General features: G+C 38.3%; 1 protein-coding gene across 1 annotated transcript in view; it reads right to left on the bottom strand.

Annotated features, from left to right (window-relative positions):
* The window catches only part of MOXD1 (monooxygenase DBH like 1), a 103,421-nt gene that overhangs the window by 26,239 nt on the left and 55,469 nt on the right, over nt 1-21,713 (bottom strand). The window contains exons 5-8 of the mRNA XM_050787990.1: nt 6,055-6,234; nt 5,671-5,773; nt 1,579-1,745; nt 325-516 (exon numbers count right to left, since the gene is read on the bottom strand). Coding sequence (XP_050643947.1) covers nt 325-516; nt 1,579-1,745; nt 5,671-5,773; nt 6,055-6,234 — 642 coding nt within the window. The remainder of the gene's footprint in view (nt 1-324; nt 517-1,578; nt 1,746-5,670; nt 5,774-6,054; nt 6,235-21,713) is intronic.

Here is a 21,713-nt window from a genome sequence, read left to right as displayed (position 1 = left end):
ACCCAAAGAATCACTAACTGGAATGTCAAATATTAAAAAAAGAGTAATGTTTAGTCCTCAGAACCTGAGATTTTTGTTTGGGGTTGTTTTTATTTTTCAGTCAGCAACTTGAATTACTCCTGTGAATCATAAGAAAAATGAGTTTCAATTTTGGAAAACAAATCAAACACATTCTATCTGGGTTGTACAACACCCACAGTGGGTGGTGTTAAGAATACAGATACAAAGAAAAATTCATTTCACTAGTAGAAACCTTGCACATCTCAGCAAATACGTCTCATGACTTTTATAACAGTCAATGAAAAAGAACAAAAACACGCATACTGGTAAGATTGTTTGCTCTTCCTTTAGATACTGAAACTCCTGGAAATTGAAGTCAAAATCATCATCATAGGCAAGTAATTTCATTTCCTTCCCTTTTCGAAAATGACGCAGCCTGATGCCTCTGCCAGCCAGGTGAGCATGGAGAAGAACAGCAAACACATGAATTCCACTTGGCTTTTCGGCTTCCAGAGCCTGCAGGGGACACCGAGGAAGACCCGATTAGCCCAAAGAAATGCATGTTCAGACAGTTCACATTCAAACACACTTGGAGGGACAACTGAGATGAAAAGCTAAAGCAATTTAAATGAATGCTTGAGCTGCCAAACATTTTGAACTCGGATTGTTCAGTGTTCTCCTTGTGAAGCAACATATGCCGGGAGAAAAGGAGGGGAGCTGATGCCTATGAGGGGCCTCCCAGACAATCTATACATGTTATCCTCCTTTTTCCTTCTTTTAGGAGGATAAGAGGCAGTAAACACTCTTAGCAAAAAGATTCCAGTATGTTAGTAACCTGAAAACCCAAATTCTTAAAAGGAATATTATTCCCACTTTTCCAGATAAGAAAGTGAAAGTAGGTCAATGGAATTAAGTGAATCACTCATGGTCCTACAGCTTGTAAAAGAGGTCATGGCAATTTGAATTATGAACTGTGGCCTAAATAACTCGGAAGAGCATAATCTTTCCACTTCGCCAGTCTGCCATACTGTCCTGAACCACAATATCATATAATTCATAAACAGTCTGATCCATGCTGAAATATTTTCATTAAAAAACTTTAAGTGAAAACTGTCATTACTAAATACTTATACTTTTCTCCTATTCAATGTCTTTTTTTATATTAGTTATTTTTGCTCTCTGGTGAAGGAAGGGAAGGAAACTATAAGGCAGAGAAAAATGAAAATAAATGATGGAAAAAATCAATATGGATAAAAGATAAACTAGAGAAAGGAAAAAGAGACTGCACAAAAGTCGAAATTGTAAAAGATGATATAAAGCATGCAACATGCAACAAACAAAAAAGGTAGGAGTAAGAAGGAAAACACCCTGCCAACTATTTCTATCTTTAGAGTTCTACTCCTGTAGCTTCAAGACTTAAAAAAGCAGTCAAAAGTCCTACTAAAATTGCATTAATGGTTTCACAGTGTGTCAACAAAAAAGGAATCGATAATAAACATGCACAGAATGTTTCACACAATAGTTTCTAAGAGCATTGATGAATCTGCAGAGAGCAGCTCAGACTCAGATGCTGCATACCTCTTCTAGGCACTCCAGAGTACAGTGACCCTCAGACTGGAACTCAGGCATCCCTGGAGGGATGGTATGGAAGAGGCTCACCCAGAGGCCAGCCTCAATTACCCCAGCATCATATTTCCTTATATCCATGGTATAAAATAACCTCAGTCCAGAATTATCTATTAAGCCTAGAACAAAAGCACATAATTAAAGTGAGTTTCAGTTCTTAAAATGTTTTCATTCCCAAGAAAATTCTTGGTTTGAATTTTTTAAAGTTTTCATATTCTGTTGAAATAGGTTTATTTATTTTCCATAAATTGTCATGAGGGAAAGAGATACAAGCAGAGATTAGTGGCAGACAACATTCAGTTGCATAAACAAGAATTAAAAGATGAGTAGCCATATTGCCTGCAACCTTTGTGGACTCACACAGCATACCACAAGAGAAATGTTTCAGTTATCTGGCTGTTATATTCCACCAATTATCTAATATGAAGACCGAATGAAGATTCTAAAGTCATTCATTAGAATATAGAATAAATAACTCAATAAAAGTTTTACATTGTTTCAAGATGAAGTTCGATAACATTTACTTTGAGGTAAAAACTCCTTAGTTTAGAAACCATCTGCTGATGAAGAAAACTGCTAAAGATTCACTTTATTTCTTTAAAGTTTGTCACCATTTTCTTCTTCATTCAACAGCCATTCAATCAACACACAGTCATTAAGAATCCATTATGTAAATGGCACTCCATTAGGCACTGTGGGGATGAGAGATGAAGAAGACATACTTGTTGTTATGACATATTCATTACAGGGAGGGAGAGTATGAGCCCTAAACATTTCATAAATTCATTTCACTAACTTGGAAATTAATTGACTTCCTGCTGCAGTAACTAACAGATTGATTCCTTCCCCTCAGTTCCTTTTTTGTCTCATTTAAATCAATCAGCTTAATCTATTTCTAGTCGATCATTTTTAAACACAAGGTCTTTATATCAAATATTCCTCATTGTATGTTATACACCCCTCGGTCACGAACACACACACACACACACACACACACACACGCACACACACACATTTAGAAGATATCCATTACTTTGAATGTTTTAGGATATAATAAGTTGTTAAAATTAAGTATTCCAACAATTATCCCAGGAAATTCTTACCTCTTAACCTCCCTAACAGCCTTGGAAAAAATCCAAGCTTCCTTTCCTGCTTCGTGAGTGTGTTATTGTGAACATAAAATAATTTACTATGTGTTTGTTGACTCCAGCTTGTTCAGATATTCAGGGTCATCACAAGGAAGCACTGTGATGTGACAATTAAGGACACTGACTCTGGAGCTGACCAACCTGGATGCAAATCCCAGCTCTGCTGCCTATGAGTTATGTGACCTTGGGCAAGTGCTATGGTTAAATGTTTATCCCCTCCAAAAAGTACGTTTGAATGCTGTCAAAATTTAATGGCCATTGTGATGGTATTGAATGGTGAGACCTTTGAGAGGTGTCTAGGCCATGAGGGCTCTGCCCCTGCGATTCGATGAATGCCATTATTTCAGAAGTGGCTTTGTACTATCTTGCTCTCTTTACCCTTCCACCATGTGAAGCCTACTGCCATGTTATGACACAGCCCTCATCAGATGCCAGTATCTTGTACTTGTACTTCTCAGCTTCCAAAACTGTGACGAATAAGTTTCTCTTCATTATAAACCACCTAATCTGTGTTATTCTGTTACAGCAGTACAGAACAGATGAAGACAGGAAGTTATCTAAACTGTTTGTGCTTCAGTTTTCCAGTATGGAAAATGGCCATAATAATAGCACTACTACCTCATAACGGTGATGTGTGGCTTGAACACGAAGTTCTAAGAACAGTGTTTGGCACAGATGAGGTGCTCAATAAATGGCAGCTAGTCACACATATAGTGGTCACACATCTACCAGGGTTTCAATCAATTGTTAAACAAATAAATCATAAAAATCAATTCTCCTTTTGTGCTATTATCAGTGCAGATACAAATGAGCATGATAACGTAGAACATCTATAGTGACCTTAGAATTTTCTCTGGACATATCTTGCAAAATTTTGTTTTGTGTTTTATATTTTTGGGACCTACCTCCTTATAATAGCTTGACAGGGAAAAAATATGAGTAGAAATTTCAGTTGCATTTAGTATAGTTAGGTTCATTAGTTGCATTAGCTGTTTGGACCATTAATAGATAATCTAGTAAATAAAGTAATAATTTCTTAAGCAAATATAAAATGATTATTAAAAAACTTTTCTGGAAACATAAATTTATATTATGCTATATTTATAAAAATAAAATTATTATAATCTAAAATTTGGTCTAATTATGTATATGAATAAAAATAGAAAGTACTAAAAATCCTGAGTTCTCTATTAACCTGTTAGGAAAATAAGCTTATGTTTCATTTTTACATTGAAACTATGATAAAGTCAACTTAATTGACAACAGAGAAGGCAAATAAATTAAACCTTCTACTTTTGTAATAAACACTAAAAGGAAGAAGTAGTTCACATGGAATTTCCAATTGGAGAAGTATCATACATTATATAACATATTTATTCTATTAATAATTTAAAATCAAAAATGTAAAAAATTTTTAAAAGAAAAGTTGCAATGTAAGACATATTCAATAATTAATCCCACTGTTATTGTGATGACAATTTTTATGTTTTATAGTTACATATAATTTCATGGAAAATCTAACTTTTAGAATTTATTAACAGGTTATTTTGCTTGGTTTATGAAAGTTTTAAACTTTATCATAGATTCATGGTTCAGAGTATGGGATATAATTGGTGGGTAGAAATTAAAGTGAATTCAGAGAGAAACTATTTCCTATTAATTACTTTAGGGTATGAAAAAGATACTTCATTGGCTTGCTCACAAATAGAATAGCTTAACACCTACTTTTATAGAAACATCACTCTTCAAATATCATACCACGTGTGCTCTCTTCAAAATCTATTATTCATGCTGCAGCAGCCAGAGTGTTCTTTCCAAAATACAGATCTCAATATTTGATTCCACTGTATCAAACTCTTCAATTGCTTCTCATTGTCTTCAGGGTAAAAATCCTTAACAGGCCCTACAAGATCTTAGATGGTCTGCTTCAGCCTTCCTCTGCAGGTTCATCAGCATCTTTCTTCACTGCACCCTAACCCTTCAGCATCTCCAGTCACCCAGATGAACAGTTTGATTCTTTAACAAAGACTTTCTAGCCCATCCTCACCACCACACACCCCTGGCTGGATGAGGTCACTAATTAAATACTCTCATAGTGTCAGGTATCTCCTTTGGATCAATTGGCACATATATAATTTCATATGATTGCTGTGATCATTTGATTGTTTCTCTTTCCCACTGGGCTATAATTTCCATGAGGGTGGGAGCAGCATCTGTTTTTCACACACATTATATCCTCAAGCACAGATCTGGCACATAGGTGGAGCTCAGTATTTGCTAAAAGATTGCATGAGTCAATACAAAATAACAACTTGGAATTACTCCTGTTGATAATTTCATGTTAAATCTACCAATGTTGGGATTTGGAATATCATACAAATGATTTCAGAAATCAAATGCACATCCTTACATTTCTTCACTTCAATATCATATTACACGGTGTCACTGCATAAGTACTTTATGAGTATATCTATGATTTGCTTACCACACAACAAAATGCTTACACTTTTTAGTATAATAAATGGTATCTTTTTCTTATGTGCAGTTAGAAAGAAAATGTTCCATAAACACCATGTACTGGGACTAATCTACATCACAAAGGAAAAGTCTATTACTCTACTTTCTGGTAGGTAGTATGCAAGTGTTTTTGTTAAGATTAGTGACTGCATGTGCTCATTTACCTAGTTTGGTGCTGGTTAATGCCTGCTGTTACAGTATAATTATAAACAGTACCCATTTTCACTTCTAAAAGTCTCCTAATTTGAATGACAAATGTATAGGTTAATTCTTTCTAGCATTGGCTTCCATTTTGTTTCAACTCTGTTAAAGACACGACTTACAAGGTACAAAACTTTTTATAAAAACTATAAGTAAAATATGTGAACAATAAACTCACCTTCCTCATAAGTCGGATTGTCATAATGGACTTCTAGGAGCACATAATGCGGATCTAATGGAGTGCCGAGGGATAATCCAACATGAGGTGGATAAGAAAAACCCTAAATATGGAAAATGCCATGAGACAGTGTCCTGTGAAAGTCCCTGAGGGCTCTATTCCACTCAAAAACCCACCATCTTCAAGGATATTTCAACCCTCTGGAACCGCATTCATCTACAACTGATGAAATAAAATAAAAATAACTTAGAGAAAGGATCCCTTCCTATGAAAATGGAGTTAAGCCACCTTCATATCAAAAGTAGCGTTAGAGCTTTACTCCTAAGTACTAATTTACTTCCAAGTATTTACTTCTAAGTAATAATCATTAATCATTAGCCCCACCTCTCCACCAATAGCCCAGGCAAAAATCACGGTTTCACAGGTGAGGAACGCATCGGGCATGTTGGGGTGATAGCACTCGTGGCCGGACTCCAGAACACTGTCGTTAAAGTTGCTGCTGCACTGATAGAGCAGGATGTGGTGCACCAGACTCTCGTGGCCTCTCTGTATCACTGGCTCAACCTACGCGAACATAAATGAGAGGGAGGACACAATAAATAAAACCATCCTACAACACCCCACAACAAACATGAAACTAGCATAAATTATTATCAGTTTCTCAAAGGGACATTCTTCTCAATGATGTCAAGGTTGTGTAGTTCAAGTCTAATTTGTTCTGGAGATAGTGACAATGGTAAAGATAATGATGATGACAATGGCAACAACAAAGATGAGATAACCATTTACTCCAAGAAACAGGACTCTACTAATCGGCTTTTTTGGTTGTTAATTCACTGATGGTGTCCCTTGCCCATTCTGCGGAGCAATTGTTTTGAAACTTGTTTGCTTTCCCCCAGACTTGCTCTTCCTCTTCCTCCTTCTTGCTTTTTTGTTTAAAAAATTATACTTTAAGCTGTAGGGTACATGTGCACAACGTGCAGGTTTGTTACATATGTATACATGTCCCATGTTGGTTTGCTGCACCCATTAACTCATCATTTACATTAGGTGTATCTCCTAATGCTATTCCTCTCCCCTCTCCCCTCCCCCCACCCCATGACAGGCCCCAGTGTGTGATGTTCCCCTTCCTGTGTCAAAGTGATCTCATTGTTCAATTCCCACCTATGAGTGAGAACATGCGGTGTTTGGTTTTCTGTCCTTGCGATAGTTTGCTGAGAATGACGGTTTCCAGCTTCATCCATGTCCCTACAAAGCACATGAACTCATCCTTTTTTATGGCAGGATAGTATTCCATGGTGTATATGTGCCACATTTTCTTAATCTAGTCTATCACTGATGGGCATTTGGGTTGATTACAAGTCTTCGCGATTGTGAATAGTGCTGCAATAAACATACGTGTGCATGTGTCCTTATAGCATTTTTTTCCACACACACAAAAAAAAGAAGTCAAGGCTGTGGGCACAAACGCTCTTAGTCTCCCTCTCTTCCACCTCAAAATGTTATCTTTACCTACCAGAGGTAAGAGGTGAGATCTCATTCATCTCTATAAATGCCTGGTGCTGAGAAGAAGGCTAGGGCTTAATCATTTTTACTGATGATTTTATCATCAATAAAATTCAAGAAGAATTAAATTGTAAACTGACCTCCAGATTACAAATTGAGGGTATAGCCTAAAACACGAGGATTTCCAAAGAAAATGAATCCACCCATGAAACAACAAGGAAACTTGCTGCAAGTTTCCTTGCACATTTTATTTTTATTTGAATGATTAAGATCAAAAGCCAATAACAATTTTGTTATTAGAATTTGGAAGAGAAAAAATAAAACATTGTTAGCTATGTGCTCTTGTGACACTGCTCAAGTTAAAAGAGGAAAACTAGAAACAAGGAGAATGGGCAGTGAAATTGGTCCTAATGTGAAAAGCGTGATCTACACGAACATGCTCCTTCCACTGTTTGCTCTGTTAGTTCCCTTCATAACGCTACCCGCTTTAGTCTAAGAACCTAGGAATCAACTCAGAATGAGCAAAGCACACCCTAGCATCCCAGAGATTCTATATGCAGACCAAATGGAGCCTTGTACTTGGTGTAGGTGAGCTATGGGTGTTGGCATCAGTTAGAGCAGCGGTCCCCAATCCAGTACTGGTCCGTGGCCTGTTAGGAACTAGGCTGCACAGCGGGAGGTGAGCAGTGGGCAAGTGAGCAAAGCTTCATCTGTATTTATGGCTGCTCCCCAACACTCACATTACCGCCTGAGCTCCACCTCCTGTCAGATCAGCAGTGGCATTAGATTCTCATAGGAGTGCATATCTTATTGTGAACTAACTGTGCATGTGAGGGATCTAGGTGGCGTGCTCTTTACTAAATTCTAACTAATGTCTGACGATCTGAGGTGGAATAGTTTCATCTAAAAACCACCTCCCCCATCCTCCAGTCCATGGAAAAACTGTCTTCCATGAAACCAGTTCCCTGTTGCCAAAAAGGCTGGGGACCGCTGAGTTCCAGGGTTCCTTTTTCTACCCCCCTCGGAGTTCTTTGAATCTTTGTTCAGCTGGTAAAGAAGCTCTGGTGTGCTCCTAAATATCCAAGAGTTTAGCCTTAGAGTTCATCAACACTCTGTGTTTAGTCCTAACTACTCAAATTCAGGCACTGCATTTTGAAATCTTTGCTTGCTCTCTACTTTCAGCATGCACATTTACATGAAGCGTTTTCAGCTGTTTTCTCCTATGGCTTTGTTTTCCATTTTCTCCATAGTTTTTCTCTTTTTTGTAGGAAAATATAAGCAAGTGGGGAAACGGTATGTAGTGGGTCGAGTCTGAATGGGCAGCCAAGGAATTCAAGTTTTTAAATCCAGTTTTCTTTTGTGTTACATAGTGAGTCATGGCACACCTAAGCCTCAGGTACATTTTCAACATCACATTCATGGAAAAGACATTGCACACGGTTTTGTTTGCACTTGTTTTGTCTCTAAAAGGTCGTGAGCCCTGAAGGCAGAAACTTTTCGGTTTTGCTTGAAGAGGGTAGTTATTGTTCAAGCATGATTGCATAATAACAATGATTGCACAGAAGTATAACCCAGCATTTCTATAAGAATTTCATTTCTATGTCTAGTTTGAGCTTCTGTCTGAGACTTGACATTTTTGGGTTCCTCAGTCCTCCAAGGGGGACAGGGCACTGCTAAGATGTCAACAGTAAAATATTCAGGCTCATGTGAGATTTTTGCTTTGCTAAGTACCTCATAAGTTCAGGCAGAACCTTAAGGTTGTACTGAGCTCTACAAAGTAGGTCTTGGAAATAAGCCGTTAGGGCAAAGGAGAGTTGGTTACTGTCACGACAGTTTCAGAAACTAGTGGCTTTCACTGAAGAGTAGGAAGAGGGAGTTAAGGGTGTGTGATGCTGGGTGGTGCTTGACTTTGGAGAGCTTCAAATAAACAGTTTGAAAAAAACTTTTAAGAGCAAGTGTTCTTTTTTTTTTTTTTTTGTCTTCATAGGAAGTGCTAAAACTAACACCAAACTGCAAAGCTACCAATTTATCCCTGGAAAAATAATAACATCTATCTTTTATTTAGACCTACTATCTACTAGCCACATATGAATCGTTCTATGTATTTCATTTAATATTTACAACAAATTTATAAGAAAGATGTTATAACCTCATCTTACAGATTTACTGAAACTCAGAGATTAGACAACCAGCTCAAAGTACCACAGCTGGGAAATGGTAGATGGGATTTTAAGCCAGGCTGGTCTGACCCCAAAATCTGTACTTTTCTACTGGCTACACATTATTGCAGGAAGCATGTTGGAGATGCATCAAGGACCCTGGAAGTTACTGCCAGTGGGAGGGAGGATGAAAGGCTTCAGTAAGGCAAGTTGCTGACAGCTGATAGCTGTCATCAACAAGGGTGATGACCTCAGGAGCCAATGCCAGAAGGTGCTTCTAGAAGTCATTAGCAGGGACCACCACATGCTGATGCCCTCAGAGGTGCAGTGCCAGACTGAGTGTCTTACACCTGGGGGAAGGGGCTACTGGCCTCCCTGCCATTCTGGTCCCAGTGCCCCTGGGCCTCTAGGATGAGAAGACAGACCCATGGCCTTTCAAGGTGTTCCTTCCTAAAAAGGACAAATATCAAGGCTTCTCTCTGAAACCTGATGAGGGCTTCAAGAAGAATTAAACTGTAATCTGACTTTCCGATTACAGATTGAGGGAGCAGTCTAAAACACGAGGATTTCCTAAGCAAAAACATCAACCCATAAAACAACAAGGAAACTTGCTGCAAACTTGGGTACTGATCACGGGAGGAGAAGATAAAAAGGCTTAGAAGAAGCAAGCCCTTGGCAAAATAGAAACGATGTGAGCAAAGAGAGGGAAAAAAAAGAAAGAAAAAGAAGTGCTTGGAAATGATATGTAAGGATAAATATAAATTATGAGGCTGATAATATGGGAGAAAAAATTACCTGATTATCAAACTCCTGAAAAATAGAAGAATAATTTCTAGAGAGGAAATGTTCAGACCACCATGGGGATATTAAGTGAGACACCAAGAATGTTTCTTAAGGATGGACATAACCTGTTTAGTGGAGGGTACAACTCGAGGAAATGGGAGTACTTTTGATCAGTGCAGGACAGGGCCATTGGCTCAAATATTTAGCACAGGATAGGATTTCCCACAACCCTTCACGCCATGCTTAGAGAGCCTGATGAAGCCAGGGCACGGCTACCAATTCCCTAATGGAGGCTGCTCATTATTTTTCACTCCCACAACAAGTTCTACAAACATTTTAAGCAGTCAACAAACTTGTGTTTTAAACTCTGTTATGATCTTCTTCTTTAGCCAAAGCACCGTCTGAGGAAGCAGAGTGAGGCACACACAGAGCTCCATGTCCCCTTGTGCTTGTTGGCTGAATGCGGCATTAACCCGACTTTCTGATGTGCTGGGCAACCGTCCACAGAAAAGACAAGACTTTTGCTTTTGTATTACTACATTATTTGTAATGACGATAGAGTTATACATTTTTAAATTAAAAATACTAAGACTGTAAAGTATCAGTATATTAAAGAGTAGCACTTAAAAAGTGTTCCTTATTCTGGTTACTTCACACATTCACATTATTATCACAATCACAGGGGGAATGCCAAGAGTTGCCTCTATTCAAAAATATTAAAATTGTAGGAATTATTAAAGAAAGTCATGGCCATAGAAAGTATACAAATATAGATATATTGGTATTCCTGACACTGGAATGAACATTTAATTTAATCTTGCATGTAGCCTGGCTATATGATGACAGAAGAAATAAATAAAAAGAAATATAAAGCAGTGCATACGGAAGTGGAGGCAAGACACAAACGTGGAAATTCCCCTGATGACATCAAATTGTGTTATTGATCCCACATTCTTCTACAAAGGTGGGGTGTACAGACCCAGAACGGTGACAGGCCTGTGAGCTTACCTTCCTATGGCAAAACAGACCAAGCAAGGAGGGCCTGGCAGCTGTTACAATCTGTAACTGCTGTACGTATTAAAGGAACAGCCCAGAAACCAGAACACAGATAGAAAGGGAAAGATTTCAACCTGAAAGAATCTTTTAAAGAGGAAAACAGTCTCCTCCGTTAGATCAAGTAACTGGAGCTTTCAGATACACTTGAGGTATCTTAGCAAGAAAAGAAGAGAACAGCAATAAACAGTTGCTCAAGAGTAGCCAAAACCAAGGTGGAAATTAACATTGACCATAAAGTTGACCTTGGCAATGACCGTTTTTCCTAACCTCATCATCTCTTCTTACGCACTTTATCCAGGTCAAGTATGCCTAACATAGCCCCTGCAGCACAAAGAGTGCTTAATAACTATTTATTGAATTGAAATAAAATGAATACAACCCTTTCCATGAAGCCAACATCAATGAGGCTGAATCACTAAATTCATTTGCCTCTTAGTTTCTTGGTTATCTCCACTATACTGCATCCCACTTCAGCTACAGAATCCTATTGTCACACCCTGTCCTTGTAATTGTCCATGAGTACACTACCTCTGAAATTCTCTTTCTGTGCCTCTTTCCTTCCCTGTTAGCTCTTTCACACTTGTCCAGTTGCTCAGCCTGCCATTTTCTCCTGGGAGGTCACTTGAACTTATCACTCACCAGCACTCACAACTGACCCAAAGCTCAAATGGTGAATCACTCCTGTAATCTGCTACTTCTCACCCTCCACTTAGGACACTGGAGATATACTTTACACAATCATTCGCATAAGACTTCAAAGATCATAACTCACACTTTTGCCTCAGAACATCAATCTTTCTTTGGTTTTGCTCTGCATTCTGTTCATCTCTCTGAAGTGGCTATCCTAAAACCTTTCCCAAATATGCACACCTCCTAATCAGTTCTCAGCAAATGTCTTCATTATTTTGGTGGGAGAGGAAAGCATTTCTATCCACTCTGTAGTTGCCTGAGGGCAGAGCTGGGGGGATGGAATTTGATGCAAAGGACACAATATGATTGAAAAAATCTTAAATGTCAGCAACTCATTCTATATATTCATTTTTTACAATGTAGAAAGTAATGAGATGATTCAAAGAATCTACACTTGGTGACATCTTATTCTACTTAACTTGAGCTATACAGGGTGGGATGAGACATAGAGAACCTAAGACCAAGTGACTGAGTATAGTGATAAGACCAAAAGAATTCCCTAGAACTTAGAACAAAGAAAATGTTTCAGAATTTGAGGCAAGAAAATCTTAGGGGAAATGTGTATTTCCCTTCAGTGACTGAAAGAATGAGATCTTTGACAAAACTGTGCCTACATGCTGATCTCTCTTCACCAGCACCTACCCTGAAAACAGATTCAGTTCAGAAAGGGCTTTTTGTGAAAGACACCGAGTATTGGCAAACAAAAATCCGTATGGTTTTGGAGGCTTCAAATAGCCAATTACCTAAACAATAACTCTGGCTGAAAGAAACTTTTTTTTTTTTTTTGCTTGATTCCCCTGTGCTGGGTCAAACAGTGTCTCCTGAAAATTCATGTTTACCTTGAACCTCAGAAGGGGACCTTATTCAAGAATAGGGTTTTTGCATATGTAATTGGTTGAGAGGAGATCATACTGGATTAGGGTGGGATCTAAATCCAATGACTTGTGTCTTTATGAGAGAATGGAGAGAGAGATTCAAACACAGATATGCACAGAGACAGGATGGAGGCATGAAGATGGAGGCGGAGGTTGGAGTGTTGCTGCCATAAGCCAAGGAATGCCAGAAGCTACCAGAAGCTGGAAGAGGCAAGGAAGGGGAGCTTTTGGAAGGAAGTTGGCCCTGCCTATATCTTGATTTCAGACTCCTGATCTCCAGAGCTGTGAGAGAATAAATTTCTGCTGTTTCAAGCTATCCAGCTTGCAGTCATTTATTATAGCAGCCCTAGGAAATTCATACATTCTCAATTTTCTACCACAAACTAACAATTTGGAGATTTGTACATTTATACCTAGGTCATGGTTGTCCCTGTCATTGTTTGTGACATGAACTCATCACAAATACACATTTCTCATACATAACTGAAGTTAAATAGGTTTTTTTTAATTTATAGCTCAATATATGTGTGTCATGCTTTAGTTATTAATTTTGGGGGTAAAGCTGGAGAAAGAATCTTTCTTGTCTTGTCTGATTATACTCAGCAAAATGTGAGAAACACAGAGGTTACTAGCGCCCCTTTGAACAATTTTCCTGTACTCATTCTTCCAACTCTACCCATTTAACCTGTGGCTCCTTGCCTGTTAAAACATGACTGGACAAGTGGAACATAGCTCTTCAAAAACAACTTGCAACTCAATAAATTCAAAACTAAAACAAAAGGAGAGAGGTGATGGGTGTAATCTGTAATGAGCTGGAAATTTTGTAAATTCCCATCACTTTTCTTCCTGCCTGTTCTTGTTCTTGGCACCCAGCTTTATATACCCACCTGAGGCACAAGTTGCTGCCCACATAAAAGCCCGCAATCCATCTCTGAAAAAAGTTATCCAAAGGTCAGCTAGCTCCTAAAGTGATGCTGCCTATGGGAACATTTCAGCCAGAACTAACTGTGTAGATGGGTGAGCATATGATCATGCCGACATGCTCATGTGACAATGGGAGCACAGAGGTATCTGCCCCTCTCTCTCCGTGTCTCCTGCCATATCCTCATCCCTAACAGGAAGGGCTCTTTTAGCATGACAATATATCCGAGGTATGAGAGGCAACCAAAATTAACAAGGGAATGGCATCTTTGCACCACAGACACTCCACTCTGAAGAAGGTAAGTGTGCAACGCAAATCCTGACTTGCTGATGTGGTGTCAGGGGGCCACAGTCAAAGGGCCACAGCATGAATGGACCTGTTAGCTAAAGCACACGAGGTGATGGCAAGAAGAGATGAAGTGGGAAAGAGATGAAGAAAAAGAAGGAAAAAGAGAAGAAATGAGGGCGAGGAGGCTTCTGGGAAATAACTCACCCCTTACTTCAATCCCGAATTCTCACGTGTCTACCATCTTCAAACACAACCTTGCCCTACCAGCCACAATTGATCAGTTCAGGGAAGGGTGCCCAGCCTATCTTGGAACTTTTCTAACGATGAAAAAGAATTCAACCCCCTCCAAAAACTGAATATGTGTTGTGAGGCTCAGCAACCTCCAGGGATGATGTTTCTGAGCACATGAAAGAAGCCAGCATTCAGTGAGATACCATCAAGCAAGCACACAGAGAGGTACCAGAGACAAGATAAGACAGGTTTGGCAGAGTTCGAACACTTCACTGAAGCCGTTCCTGAAACCAGTTGCATCTCTGCCAACTGTGGTTTATTCACTCAAGTTTTCCTCTTGATAAATGAGTCGATACGTTCCTTTCTTTTTCTGAAACTAGTTCAGCTTGGGTTTCTATTACTTGCAAATAAAAGTCCTGATTAACAATCTAACACAAATAAGTATAAATCATCAGTTCATCAATATGTATGTGCGATCATGCATGGCTACCTGACATATGTTTCTTCACATTGGAACATTGCCACATAAAATACTTTGCTTTTGTTTTACTCTTCCAGTTTATTTGCTCTTCTTAATTGGACTGGTGTAAGTTAAAAATAAAGTTACTTCAGTAAATGCCCTTGAAGAGTGATATGTTGGGAGAGAATCACTTCCTCTACCCTACATACTGATGTCTTTCTCCCTTGCTTACTGATTTCTGAATTTCCACCTAGACACTTAGGATTAAAGCTGTTTGACTTGATGAATATGCAAGTACCCTTGGAAAGAGGTAACATGTTATGATTTACAGCCATTATTTTTAAATATGAGCGAATTAGGTCCTCTGGCCAAACACTTCAATAATATAAAAACAAACAAAACAGAACATTACTTTTAAGACAGTTTATAACACAGCACGCTTAGTGTATATATTGTTGTTTGAATTTTTAATAGATTACTCATGAACTCTAAGGTACCTTCTGACCCTATGTTAGCATATATATTAATTTTCAATTACTTGAGATATTCAATACATCAGAGATCACCTAGAACTTTATGAAATTTTGAAATTAACATATCTATGGCCAGCAAGAAGTAGTCAATTTTAAATTAATACATACATGGCCAGTAAGAAGTAGTAGTGTCCTGGAAGTCCCGTCTTGGCTGTGCAACTAATCAGCTGTGGGACATGCCATAAGTAAGTCATGTGATAATAGCTCTGCTTCCCATCCAGCTCTAGTCTACGTATGGACTAGATGAATATATACATTCATGTAATCGTCAAAACAACCTTACGTGTTTAGGTAAAAGAATTACTCCACATTTCACAGATCCAGAAAATAAAGCACATATAAGTTAAGAACCTTGCCCAAGTGTCACAGCCCAGATTTGATTTCAGCGGTCTGGATCGAGAATGTGCTCCTAACCACCACATGATATACTCGCATCTTTATTACCAGGATCACACATGGGACAGCATCAGTGATCTACTAAGAACACTTCAGACCCCTGGAGCCTTTTCCGTGAACCCACTACCCAGGTTCTGTTCTAAGTTTCTCATTTCTAATCACTTGCATCTGCAACTTTCCTCGGAGGACTATCTTGCAGAGAGCTAGTGCCACAAAATATACATTCCACTGGGGTAGGTGAAAGGTATGGGGATGGGGATGTCCCGCAACCTTGCCCATATGGGACATGTTCTCCATGGGTTTGGGTTGAGGCTGGAACTGCAACAGAATCACACTCTTGCTCAGCTTCTTCTTCCCTAGCCTTACTCTCCCTACCAGCCAACCCCCGACCCAGTGTTTTCTCCTGGCACTTCCTTAGTAAATCAATTATACACAAATCCATGTCTCAAGGGGCTACATTTCAAATAAGACAAGCAGCATAATGGTGGAATATTTTTCCGGAACACATTTTATTGGGTTTGATTCATGATTTATTATTTTCTGTCTCCATTCCTTTGTTGTTTAACTTCTCAGTTCCTTTAGGAGTAAATTAGTGATAACGAGGCTTACTTATAAGACTATTTAAGCATTCAATGGCTGGTCCATGTGAAGCAACAGATACCTTGTAGGTTCTCAAACAATGGTACTAGTATTACTATCTTAAGTTGGATCCTGAGTTTTTAAATGCAATTTTAACATTTTACCCTCACAGACAACAAGTAAATCTGTACGAGTAATCCATTCTCAAGTTCCAATATTTCAAAATCTAATTTTAAGGCTTGTATGTCACAAATATTCAGGCAAAAATATTTCCATAAATATTAATGTTATTGCAAACTGTGTAATCACGAAATATATATTGGTGTGTGCTATCTCAATATATTAAGGATTTGATTTTCTAATTTTTATGCATAAAACTTAGCTATATTTTCTCTACAGAGATCTTTTTCTGAAATACGGCATCCCTCTTTTCTCAAAGGAAACTTATCTACGTTCGCTCATGTATGTTTATAGTTTTAAGTATAAATTTTCCTTATCACTTTGATTTAAAAGTGTTCTCTTTCAAGAGATCTTTCTATGAATGAATGAATATTCATTCATGGACTCAACTGACAACTCCCCACCTGCCAACAAAAGCCCCACCTATATCTACATACTATGTGCTTTTTGTTAGGTGCTGAGGGAGGAAATAATGATGCATCACACATGAATCTGACAGTCTTACGGGTCAAATTCTAGAACAGTAGAGAAGCTAAAGCTAGAGAATAATCATTTTCTGTTGCCTTTCAGCGTTAGTTCCTCAATATTTTCCTATCAGGAATCCTGAACTTCCGAGCTACAGCTTTTGGCTAAGAATGATCACCAACTTCCTTGGGTGGCCTAAACCCACTTATGTAATCCCATCCTTGATATGAGCTGAAATTGATCCAATCACAAGGAATCTGTAGACTTCTACACAGTAGCTAAAAACTATCCTCTCCTTTCCCCTGGATGTGAAAGAGAAACTGTGCTATATCAGAAGTCTGTGCTGCCATTTCTCTACCATGAGGCAAAATAGCCTAAGGATGAAGACAATACAATAATACAATATTGAGGGCAAGCTCAAAATGAAGTTACAGCTCTTTTTTTTTTTTTTTTTCCTGTGATGGAGTCTTACTCTGTCGCCCAGGCTACAGTGCAGTGGCATGATCTTGGCTCACTGCAACCTCCGCCTCCCAGGTTCAAGTAATTCTCCTGGCTCAGCCTGCCGAGTAGCTGGGATTACAGGCACGCACCACCACACCTGGCTAATTTTTGTATTCACCGTGTTGGCCAGGCTGGTCTCAAACTGGCTGGTCTCGAACTCCTGACCTTGTGATCTGCCCGCCTCAGCTTCTCAAAGTGCTGGGATTACAGGTGTGAGCCACTGCACCTGGCCAAAGCTACAGCTCTTGAAATATCATGAACCTCTAGGCTAAGGGATTTGCTTCAAATAAATCCAAGCAACACTCAGTTGAAATAAAAATGGGTTTGATGATGTTAATAACTGTCAATGACAATTATTTTCTTCAATCACCCTTTATTTGTTTCTTCCCCTTTTCAGACAAGCAATGAAGGCTGAGGTGACTACTCAAATCTGGATTAACCCATTTCTTGTTTGCCCTGAGAAACGAGTACTGGCAGCAAGCTACATTTTTTTTTTTTTCTAAACAAGAAATGGGTTAAGGTAGAAATTTTGTTAATTCAGCTATCTGGAAAAATATACATATAAAACAAAGCATTCCCAAAATAGCTAATAGCTAAGCCTGGTTCTATAATGTGCTTGAAAAACAATGTTTTTAAGAGAACAATGAGTATTTAGAACATACTAAAACAACCAGACTCATCTTGTTTCCCATTTCTCATCTTCAAAATGTCCTTTAAGTTGCTTTATAGTCACAGCTATTATCCTAATCCACATCTCTCATTAATCCTATAGGAATTATATCAGTAGTCATCTACTTATCTTCTTGGATGTTGCTATTGGTATGTGTCCCTCAAAAATTCTTATGTTGAAATTTAATCATCAATGTGATAGGGTCTTTAAGAGGTGATTACATGGATGGGATTAGGGCTGTTATGAAAGGGTTTGAGAGACTGAGTTCATTCTCGTGCCCGTCTACTTTCTACCATGTGAGGACACAGCAACAAGGTGCCATCTTGGAATCAGACAATAGCCTTCACCAGACAGCAGACACCAATGACAGTGCCTTGACTTTGAACTTCCCAGCCTCCAGAACTGTAAGAAATACATTTCTGTTCTTTATACATTACCCAGTGTAAAGTATTTTGTTATAACAACACAGACTAAGACAGACATTTAGTAACTTGCCTTTTGGAGAACACTCTATATCCCAAGCAGATGATCTTCCCAAATCAGCACTTTTCACCTTGTTATTCTGACCAATCATATTCAATGGCTCCACATTGCCCATCCTATAGCTGATAAAGGCAACACTTCTTTTTCTGACATTCAGGGCCCACTGTCATTAGCTGCATGTTACCTCATGGTCCCATATGCATGAATTCCAGTCATAGAAATCCCTTCCTTTTATGCACTATGTTCATTCTTACACTCATGATTTCATTCATGCTGTTCTCCTTATCCAATAAGTCCCCCTTATGCAACTTTGCTTATTTAAATTCTATTCATTTTTGAAAGCTCAAGTTTTGTTTTCCCTGGATGCTTATTTGATTATTTTGACTCACATTTGTCCTGTCTCTCTGAACTTCTTTCAGGAGGCAGTACTAATGTGGTAGCTTAAAGTCAAAGACTTGGTCTGGAATCCAAGGTCTGCCCCTTACTAGCTGTGTGACCTGAGGCAAATTACTTAACCTTACTGAAACTCAGTTTCTTTAGTTATAATATAGAAATACAAATCAACTTTTTTTTTCTTTGAGATGGCGTCTCGCTCTGTTGCCCAAGCTGGAGTGCAGTGGTGTGATCTCAGCTCACTGCAACCTCTGCCTCCAAGATTCAAGCGATTCTCCTGCCTCAACCTCTCAAGTAGCTGGGATTACAGGCATGTGCCACAACACCAAGCTAATTTTGTATTTTTAGTAGAGACGGAGTTTCACCATGTTGACCAGGCTGGTCTCAAACTCCTGACCTTGTGATCTGCCTCATCCTCCCAAAGTGTCAGGATTACAGGCGTGAGCCACCATGCCTGGCCCAAATCAACTTTTAATCTATTATAAAAATGAAAGCAGAAATGTGTCTAGCACATAATTTGTTGTAAACATTAGTTTAAAACTATACTAAGTTCTGTACAATTTATCACATACATAATTTTTTTACTGAATGCAATTATTTCATACGCGAATATTTTTCTCCTTAGCTGGAGTAACAACTCATTGTTTTACTACTTGCTGCCAATTCATTACATGGGGCTGACTTTTTCAAAGCCTTTGTTATTTGTGTATGAGTGTCTGTGTGTGTGTAATTAAGAAAACATAACATGAACATTAGATCTTGCCATTCTTTGACATGCTATTGCTTACATCTCTATAACTATGAGCTGTTTTTAAATGATACACGAATTGATTTTTAGTTTAACCCATATTTCAAATTCCAGCATTTCATAGAGTCAAATGCACATGCAGTTCATATAGAGTAGATATATATGATTTTGCTTTTTCATGCTGCAGAAAAAATGATTCAGCAAACTTTTCCAATAGTTTTTTGGGGGTTTTGTTTGTTTGCTTTGGTCAATACATGTGCTTCAACTCAGCAATACATCAAAGGGGTGAGTATATCTGAATTTCTTCCAGACCTATGCAGGATAGATAGATGCACATGGACCAACATGTTTTAATGGAGGAGGAAAAACTGCAGAAATGGGCAATATACAGGAACATAACTCCACATCACAGAACGACAAGGGAGACAGAACTATGCAGTAAACAAATGCATGAATACTACAACTTTATTTTATGTGACCCATCCTCCTATCCTGGGGAAGTAAAGATTAAGAGAAGAAACTGAAAGCAACATTAAACTAAGGAAAGATAAGTAAACATTAAAGTACGAAAACAATGGAGAAATTATTTGCAACACTTACATCAAACAAAAGGTTTAATTCCCTTCATATAAAAAAATTCTGATAAAACAAGTCAAAAAACAAAATTGTGAAAATGGGCAAAGTATATGAATCAAAAGTTCATGGAAGGCTGGGCACGGTGGCGGCTCATGCCTGTAATCCCAGCACTTTGGGAGGCTTAGGCGGGCGGATCACCTGAGGTCGGGAGTTCAAGACCAGCCTGGCTAACATGGTAAAACCCCATTTCTACTAAAAATACAAGAATTAGCTGGGCATGGTGGTGCACACCTGTAATGCCAGCTACTCAGGAGGCTGAGGCAGGAGAATCACTTGAACCCAGGAGGCGGAAGTTGCAGTGAGCCGAGATCATACCACTGCACTCCAGCCTGGTCAACAGAGTGAGACTCTGTATTAAAAGAAAAAGAAAAAGAAAAAGAAAAGTTCATGGAAAAGAGATCTACATGGTTACAGAGAAAAAGGTGTTAAATAAATATATTGAATTAAATATACTGAAATGAAACAACAATGACATACCTATCAGTTTGGCAATATTCTTCCATCAGATTGGCAACATTTAAGAAGTCTGTTAATAGGCAATTTGAATAGAAAGAATATAATAGCATAGAACAGGAAAAAATTTAATATTGCTAATTAAATTATATTAAATTCAGATATTCATACAAGAATAAAATGGATCTATACATACTGAAGAGGAACATTTTCCAAAAGGTACTGTCAAATGTTAAAAGCAAGTGTCAAAATACATAGCTTAATCCTATCAGGATCTAAAAGTTAAAACAAGAAAGTTATACATACATACAAGATATATGAAGTTTTTTCTATATCTATAAAGAGAAAGGAATGAAAATATAAACAGAAATAGACATAAAGGTAGTGATTTCATAAGTATAGATAATTTCAGAAAAAATACAAGAAAATATTAATGATGGCTTTATAAGCAGTGACACTTGAGCTGTATTAATAGAAGTTAGGGAATTTTACTTTTCACTTTACAATCTTCTATATTTGAATTTTTACAGTGGGCAAATATTACTTTTATAGTGTATTTCTAAAAATTCTGGTTTCACCACTTACTAACTGAATGGTCCATAACAACTTGACAACTTAATTAACTGTATGAGTCTCTCTTTCCTACCACACAAGGTGATCATGAGGATTGCATGAGATAGAAAATTCCATACAGGACAAGAAAGTCTTCTTAGTAAATGACCTGAGGTCAGTTGGTTATTCATATGGTGGAAAAAATCAGTCTTGACTCTGATAGCAGCAGGAGGCAGACAAATTCCTAGGCAGATAGGGGCAGGTCCCTGATGACACCTGACCTTCAAACTAAAGACAATTTAAAGCTGGAAGACCAAGCCACAAGTCTTGGATAAATCCACGGACTGGATTGGGAACCTCTGTTCCCATTTGATGCACTTTCCTCTGATTGATCCCCACCCATCACCTATTTTACACATATCTACCATTCCCTAATTGGTGTTTTACACTGTTGTACCACCTTTGAGTGGTGTCTTTATTTTAG

This window comes from Macaca thibetana, chromosome 4, assembly GCF_024542745.1.
Source record: "Macaca thibetana thibetana isolate TM-01 chromosome 4, ASM2454274v1, whole genome shotgun sequence".
In the NCBI taxonomy this organism is placed as follows: domain Eukaryota; kingdom Metazoa; phylum Chordata; class Mammalia; order Primates; family Cercopithecidae; genus Macaca; species Macaca thibetana.
This window is presented reverse-complemented; position numbering and strand designations above follow the sequence as displayed.